The sequence below is a fragment of the Aegilops tauschii genome, chromosome 3, assembly GCF_002575655.3.
Source record: "Aegilops tauschii subsp. strangulata cultivar AL8/78 chromosome 3, Aet v6.0, whole genome shotgun sequence".
In the NCBI taxonomy this organism is placed as follows: Eukaryota; Viridiplantae; Streptophyta; class Magnoliopsida; order Poales; family Poaceae; genus Aegilops; species Aegilops tauschii.
The window spans coordinates 507,849,071-507,857,312 of record NC_053037.3 but is presented as its reverse complement, the minus strand read 5'-3'; the positions used below and the strand labels follow the sequence as shown (position 1 = coordinate 507,857,312).

The following is an 8,242-nucleotide window of genomic DNA, read 5'->3' as shown; positions in this document are numbered from 1 at the left end:
TAGATGTATTTTTATTATTTTCGTGTTCGTTATACTGCCATAATTAAATATGTATAGATCAAAAGTTTTCTAAAAAAAAGAAATGTATGTAAACTATATTTCTATGTTTAGTATGTAACCTTTTATTTTAGATACTAGCATGCGCTCTTGTATACACCAGATTAAACTAAACTTCTAGATGAACGTACCAAATAAAAAGAATGGTATGTAAGCATTGAATTAGCAATATGTTTACATTAATGGATGATTGGTGTTATTTTAGTACCATGCATATGTTAAACTTATAACTGAATCTAACTTAAAACACTTTTGCAGATGGTACAATTTACACTCTACAAGCTTATATAAATATGCACACCTAATAATACACTACAAGTCACTTGGAAGATATTAGTTGAACATTATCTTGAGAAACCTCTAACATGATATGTAATTAAACGAAACTATATATAAATAACATATGCACATACATACAAATATATGTGTGTGTGTGCGCGCGCACACACTATAAAATTTGTGGAATTTTCACAAAAGTAATTCGAAGATAACTTTTGTTCATCCTTAATTTAAATTTAGTACAAAGAAATAACATTGGTTAACTATACCAACTAAATTATGCGGTTAACCGTTCAAACTAAATAATAATAAAATCCTTAATTTTGTGGTATGATAAAAATAAAAATAAATATGTATAAAAGTTTGGTATAAAACTAAATATCTTATTTCACCTCGAGTCACAAATTTGTTTGTACCACCCCACACAATCCCCAAATCTCAAGACATGGATAGTCTTCTTCGCCGTTGTTCCAAGTCCCAAATCGCAAAACCCTAGTTAGGAGTGCAATTCTCCCGTGCCCAATGGCCTCCCTCTTCGATGCCCCAAGCCTCAACTCGTGAACTCCAACCGATGCCAAAGGTGATTGCCAAGGACGCTATCACGAAGGAGCTCGGGGTACCCGTTGAGGTGCTACTGTCGTGAACGACGTGATCCTGCACCGGTTCGCGCATCTCAGCTGCCATGTTGACTATCTCTGTGTCCGAGACACCAGACTTTGGATCTGTTGCGGCCATTGAAGGCCTTCTTGCGCGTACGAGGTCACGTTATATTGTACATGTCGCTAGGGGATGCATTTGCCATCTACCAGGCTCTTCGGGTGGAAGAGGGGCCTGCAACCTTGCACTACCACGAGGTGATCATTGTTGGAAAATGTAGTAAAACAAAAAAAATGTGCCTATCAATAATGCTTAGAATCATTATGAAGATGCAAAGAGGTTAGATCTAATCTTTACCAACTATTAAAGATTGATGCAGATTCCCACAACTAGGTTCTACCTCTCGGCCGTGAGAATTTTCTCCCATACGAGGACCAAAAGAACGATTCCTCTATCAGTATCCACACGTAAGAAATCAACAGTCCAGCATGGCTTCGGCCGTCCAGAATGAATAACTACCAGAGACTAGAGGAGGTGTGGAGCAGCCTTAGGCGGAGAGAATTTTCCCGTGAGAGGGAGAGCGAGGGCACAACCTTCAAGGACTAAGTTGTTTCTAGAGGGTTGCCCCTCACATATATATAGGCGCATGGGAAGGAGACCGGCATGGAGGAGGGGCTCCCTCCCCTAGGGTCGGACACACCAAGGAGGGGTTGCATGACTCGAGACCATGAGGATACAGGCCACGAAGACGCCGGACACCAAAGCCATGAAGACACAAGCCGCGAAGCGGTGAAGACGCAAGCCACCGAAGTCGCGAAGACGAAGCCACGAAAGGCGTAAAGCCCCGAGGCCACGCATCCCAAGAGCAGAAGCTCTGTGGCCTCAGAGAAGCGCTCTTGGAGGCCGCTCAGTCGCTGAGCCCGAAGATGTTCGAGGCAAACATACCAAAGGCTAGATTGCACCAACCACTATTGGAAAGGAATCCGTCTAGATTTAGTTTGGATTAAGCCAGACTCCAAAACTCCAAACAAGTTCAAGGGATACTGACGGTATAATACACCGGGGTGGCCCATCATGTGGGAAGCCCAACATTCAGTCAGCCTGCCGGTAGCTTTGTTCCAAACAAATAGTCCAGGGGCCCGGCTCGAAGGTGAACCATGATCTTGGCGTGGAAGCCAAGAAGCCCTCGTCGATAAGGTCAATTAGGGACCCTGTAAACCCTAGCTCTCATCCTCTTTATAAGGTGAGGCTAAGGGAAGCATGAGACATCTGTTCCATTATAGACAGACCTAGGTAGTCATCATCATTCTCTTATAACCCCTTGCACGAGGTGCTCCCACATCAATCTAAAACAAAGCAGAAGTAGGGTGCTACCTCAACTGTGAGGGCTCAAACCTGGGTAAAATCCCCCTGCGAACTCCCTCTACAACCTATTTGGTTCGTGGGAATTAGAGATGAGGAATGGGAGTTGTGAGGTGAGGAGATTAAAAGTTCACTAATTGATTAGAGTGAATGGGAGTTTCAGTGGGAAGAGGAATGGGAGGTGAGGGAGTCAATTTCCAGCAATTTCTTCCCACGAATACCCTGTTAATTCGTGGGCAGAGTTTCATCCTACACTAATTCCCATCGTATATATACCAAACAAGGAAATGGAAGTAAAAAATTTCTTCCCACACATAATCCCTCCACAAACTCCCTTATGCAAACTCCCTTTCCCCTGCCCAAGTGGTTACCAACAGGGGCGAAATTGGGCCTGGGGCTGTAGCCCCGGGCGTAGCCCAACTGGCACCTGTACGTTAGAAGATTTTTTTTGAGAATTTGAGATGGATAGACGATTAGCCCCAGGCTTCATGTACAAGGCTTCAGCCTATTAGCCCAACTCAAGTCGATCGATCGAACAGAAAATCAATCGTGCAGTAGGTCGAGGCTTCGATCTGTCGTTTGTTCGCCAAGGAAAAAATCCCCTCTCCCGATCAAGGAACCCTCGCCTAGTCGCCGCCGCCCTCGCCAGTCGTCAATCGCGTTTCCCCGCCGGCCGCCCGGTCCGACGTCCTGGCCACCTGCCTCTCCTTCTTCTCATCTTCTCGAAGTGTTCCTAAATTACAGTGCACGCACACACTGTCGTAAAGCGGCACAGGTAATACGTATTGCTCAATTAATTAGAAATCCTTCTATATCATCAGCCATTACAGCAATTAATTTTTTCTAAATATGTATTATCTAATTAATTCAATATCTTCAATAATACTCAACTCTGTATCATCTAATTATTTTCCCTAGTTCCTTTTATATCATGCAAACTCGATGAATTGGTGGTTAAATCATATTACTTAGTCAGTTTTATTTCATTGTCATCAGGAGATTATAAGTCCAAGATGAAGAGGACCCGTACAATTGAATCTTTTTTCCAATCAGTTGACCGTGATGTATTTGCAAGCATTGATGATATTAATATTATACAGTGCTATCAAAAAATATATGAGGAAACACAAGGGGCTACTACCTCGTGGACTTTGTGTAAATGGTATAATATGTTCTCTTTTTTTGCAAAATTTCATACGAACAATTGATTTAGTTGATGTCCAATGTCTTGATTTTAAATACTTGATTTTATGTTTGCAGATCCAGGTCCTTCTACTATTGCTGGTGAAGAAACGATGGCCTTGAATTAGGGAAGTCTTCGGTAATTTGGTACCAAACCATGTTTGCAATGATGCACTTTGTTAATCTATTTGTTTTTACGGAATTTCCTCTCGTGATAGTAATGAATTTATATTTCATTTTGAATGTGATTTTGTGCCATACTAATAACACACGTTGGTGCGCGTGGTATTTGACGATATATTTAATCAGCTAGTTTTAGCCCCAGGCTTTGACAAATCCTGGCTCCGCCTCTGGTTACCAAACAGGCTACGGCTACACTTGCCACCCTATCAAGGGCACTGACTATTTTCGGCACAGTTAACATGGCTAGTGTTGCAAAGGTGAAAGGTCTGATTGCAAAACTCCGAGTGTAACATGGCCCATGTTGCAAAGCACTTGTCTTAAATCTCCGAGCGCAACCCATGTTAAAAACGATGGCTACTGTGCATTCGTGTGGTGGATACAACGGCTCGTGACCCGACCGATTTTTGCAAAAGATCAGCCGGCCAATGCGTACTGTCGTGGAAAAAAAAGGTAGTCTCTTTTGTTTGAAACGGTCAATGGGTGATTTCGCTGCTCACCCATCTCTTTCCCGTGCATTTTCTTCGTCTTTCCCCCGGCTGACCGACCAGCTACCACCAACCCAACCAAACCAACGCGGCAAAATCTTCTCCTCTCCAGTCTACCTTCGCCTGTGTCCTACGTAGGTCCTAGCGCTACCGGCGCTGCCACCGTGCCGTGCCTCAGCGCCAGCCGCCGACGACGACTCAATCCCGTACCACGCCCCCACCCCCAGCACCCCCGCCTCTCACGCCCCTCGTGCCCAGCCGATCTCGTTTCCCCTCACCGCAGCATCGCGTTCCCGCGGTTTCCGCCCCTTCCGCAACCTTCGGCAAATAGTTTGTGAGGTATGTTCTTGTTTTCATCCAGTGGCTAGTCTAAAACGTACTGTTCTCCTCAATTTCTGGGTACGCCGGTGCGCATCCGGCACATCATATTGATCAGCCCCTGTTTTTCCTGTAGTTCAGGACTCTGTTATAGATTAATTACAGATTATGAGGACAGGGGATTTACTTTATAGATCGGTTCTTACTAATTAGTCTGGAGGCAGCCACATTTCCCCTTTGAGGGCAACCTCTTTCCATGATCGGAGCTCATCAACAATCTTAGATACACTCTCGCAAAAAAAAAAAAACTTAGATACAGACTGGGGACCGTGCACGCCTTTTAATTGAAAAGTTCAGGATTCTTGATGTCTATTTTTTTTACTAGCAATTTTCGGCCATGATCGTTACAGTCGTAGACGCCTGGACGCCTGCATTCACCGTGATATAAAAACTGTTGTTATGCTTTCATGCGCCGTGAAATAGGATCCTTTCATTCATGTAACGTGTGCTCTGCTGGGGCATGTTTGCATCAGCTGGTGTAGCTCATATGATTACATTCTTAACTGAACCGGGCAACTAGCTCATGTTCCCGCGCAATTGAGTAGCTACGTTTTTGTTGCATTGATGTACCTCTTTTATCAATCTTGGGCGATGATCGTTACAGTTCTAGACACCATGACGCCCGCAAGAATCTGCTACGCATTCCTGCCCTGCGAAGTAGGAACATCTCATGTAACGCGTGCTATGGTGGGTCTGTTTGCGTTCGATAGCGTGGCGTCGATGATTACCTCTTAATTGAACTGGGTAACCAGGTCAATGTTCCCATGCAGTTGAGTAGCTCATTCAAATTTAATTCCTAACTACACCATGAAAACTTTGAGCCTTTGATATTTAACTGCTTCGAGTCACATGACATTAAGCTACCTTGATCCTGTGAAATCTTTGAAGTTGAACTTTCCTTCAGCAGAGCCTTCAAGATTTGAGCACCACAGGTAACAGCCTCCTACATCCTAGTGTCGGTACTTGGTAGGGTAATCTTCCCTGGTCCCCAGAAGCTGACCTTTATATAAGAAGATTGAACAGAGCATGTGAACCATCCAGAAATCTGATGCACATGTGAACCATCCTGGTCGTGAGGCTTCCACCGATCAGTCTTTAATTAGACTATGCAAATGGCTCTGCTAGCAAGGCTATCTCTTGCAAGCTCTGAAGCAAGAGAGTCTAGTTTGGAAGAAAGACATGCTGGTTCTGATGAACAAACTTCAGAACAATCAACGGAGGAAGCATTTCAAGCATCTCATTTTGACAGTGATTCACAGGTTCGTCTAGGCAGCTCTTCGGTTAATGGTAGTCTTCCTAATACCGGTCAGCTTGGTGGGAAGTGTGACACTGACAATGGGATGATGCGGGTTCCAAGTGATAGGACAAATTACAGTGGTGATGCGTCTGGAGAGGTTGCTGACCGGGAGCTTTCTGTCTCTTCTGCCCCTCAAAGGGAGAATGTAATCCTGCCAAGATTGGGTGATGTCTGCATGGAAGGGCCATTTGTTCGGCGGCAAACATCTGACAGGGGATTCCCCAGAATAATATCGTCGTCGTCCATGGATGCCCGGGGTGATTTCTCTGCCATCGAGAATCAGGTGCGCGAGCTAATCAATGATTTGGGAAGCGATTCCATAGAAGGTCAGAGATCAGCAACATCCGAGATTCGTCTTCTAGCTAAGCACAACATGGAGAACAGGATTGTGATTGCTAATTGTGGGGCTATAAACTTGCTGGTTGGCCTTCTTCATTCACCAGATGCCAAAATCCAAGAAAATGCAGTGACAGCCCTCCTCAATTTGTCACTCAGTGATATCAATAAGATTGCCATCGTGAATGCAGATGCTGTTGATCCACTCGTCCATGTCCTGGAAACAGGGAACCCTGAAGCTAAAGAGAACTCAGCAGCTACTTTGTTCAGTCTCTCATTTATTGAAGATAACAGAGCGAGGATTGGACAATCTGGCGCCGTAAAGCCTCTCGTCGACCTGCTGGGAAATGGGAGCCCACGAGGAAAGAAAGATGCGGTTACTGCATTGTTTAATTTATCCATACTTAATGAGAACAAGGGTCGAATTGTGCAAGCTGATGCTCTGAGGCACCTAGTTGAGCTTATGGACCCTGCTGCTGGAATGGTCGATAAGGCTGTAGCTGTCTTGGCAAATCTTGCTACGATACAAGAAGGGAGGACTGCGATTGGGCAGGCGCGTGGTATTCCAGCCCTTGTTGAAGTTGTCGAACTGGGTTCAGCGAAAGCGAAGGAAAATGCTGCTGCGGCATTGCTTCAGCTATGCACAAACAGCAACAGGTTTTGCAACATAGTTCTTCAAGAGGATGCCGTGCCCCCTTTAGTCGCACTGTCACAGTCAGGAACACCACGCGCAAGAGAAAAGGTTTGCCACTTCCTCACTTCCTACAACAAACTTTACAAGTAGAAGAAAAATAGTTACAAAATCTTTTTGCTAAGAATTTGAATTTGCTGCAGGCGCGGGCTCTTCTCAGCTACTTCCGCAGCCAAAGACATGGGAACTCGGGAAGGAGATGATGATGATGGTCCTACAATATATTTTTCTAGTGTACATCAAGCATTCCCCTGGATTTCTCAGATGATGGTTATTGTTGTTGACTGGCGCTGTGTACTGCTTATAGTCATATTGAGATTGTGCTCATCATCTCAAGCTACTGATGGATTAGTAGGTGTGTTTGTGACGTCGTCGTTGTTGAGATGGTGTATTTTCGGGTTTATATTTTTTTACAGCTTGTCTATTGGTATCTGTTTCACTGAGATAGTATTTCGTACATGTTATTAGCTGATTCAAACAGTGATTTATTGCCCGCATTCTTTCCCTTCTCTGTCTAGACTTGAGAGATACTAGCGCTCTGATGTGCCTGATCCTGTGACCGTAGGTTAGGGCAGCGAATGTACTGGCGCTCTGTGATAGAACTGAAATCAGTAGTTACAAGCTACAGGAGCGGACCTAGCTCAACTCAACATGGTGGGTTTTGTGATGAAATTGTTTACCACATTATGCAAAATGAAATTTGTTTCAATCCTTGTGATTGTACTAATTGTTTTTCTAATAAGAGAAAAAGAAGAGACATGTTTCGTGTGTTGCTGTCTATCTCATCTGGTTAGCGAGTTAGACCAAAGGATGCAAGTGCAACTATGTGTTGTTTTTTTTTTGCGGGTGTGCAACTATGTGTTATTGTTCGGTTGGCTGCAAGAGATTGCATCCAAAGCATTCTGGTAGACTATGAGTTATATGTAAAGTCGGTACATTTCATTATTTCACATAACAATCATGATTCTGCGGCAAACAAATCATATGTCAGAAGCGAGTTGTTGCAGCGTAGACCGGGGAGGGAATAGAGAGAAACAGGGGGCGAATATCATGTTGATCTGATGGTGATGCCATCACAAGACGTGGATTTGTTTCAATGAATGCTTTATTGCTTTGAAAGGGGTGCTTAGTGTCTGGCGTCAATCCTTTTATTCCAGGTGTCAGACAACAAGTCTATATCTACATGCTCATCGTGATTCTGTCAATCTTTTGGTTATGCATTGATTGTTTTAATTTAGTTGCCTACTTATAATAAGCATTCGATTCATTATGTTAATAATACATTAACATGCTTACAATAAGCTTTCAGCTCATTAGCTTGCTTACAATAAACCTCTAATTAAATAGTATTCTGGTGGATTATAATCTGGTTCAGAGATATGCACCAAATTGTAT

The 8,242-nt window shown here is 43.8% G+C and overlaps 1 protein-coding gene and 1 long non-coding RNA gene across 5 annotated transcripts; both read left to right on the top strand.

Moving 5' to 3' along the window:
- Positions 1 to 2,875: 2,875 nt before the first annotated feature.
- On the top strand, positions 2,876 to 3,720 carry LOC120976884 (uncharacterized). Its single transcript, XR_005773504.3, has 3 exons — positions 2,876 to 3,070; positions 3,292 to 3,457; positions 3,556 to 3,720. It is a non-coding gene; the product is annotated as an uncharacterized lncRNA (long non-coding RNA).
- A 486-nt stretch (positions 3,721 to 4,206) lies between these two features.
- On the top strand, positions 4,207 to 7,347 carry LOC109737856 (U-box domain-containing protein 4). Of its 4 annotated transcripts, none has more exons than XM_020296982.4 (3): positions 4,207 to 4,484; positions 5,431 to 6,898; positions 6,991 to 7,347. In XM_020296982.4, the coding sequence occupies exons 2-3, from the start codon at positions 5,630 to 5,632 to the stop codon at positions 7,048 to 7,050; spliced, it is 1,329 nt and encodes a 442-aa protein (XP_020152571.1). In that variant the 5' UTR covers positions 4,207 to 4,484; positions 5,431 to 5,629; the 3' UTR covers positions 7,051 to 7,347. The 4 variants fall into 4 exon arrangements, with proteins under 4 accessions (XP_020152571.1, XP_020152573.1, XP_073367024.1 ...); XM_020296984.4 differs by having other exon boundaries at positions 5,428 to 6,898; XM_073510923.1 differs by having other exon boundaries at positions 4,256 to 4,512; positions 4,642 to 6,898.
- The last annotated feature ends 895 nt before the right edge of the window (positions 7,348 to 8,242 follow it).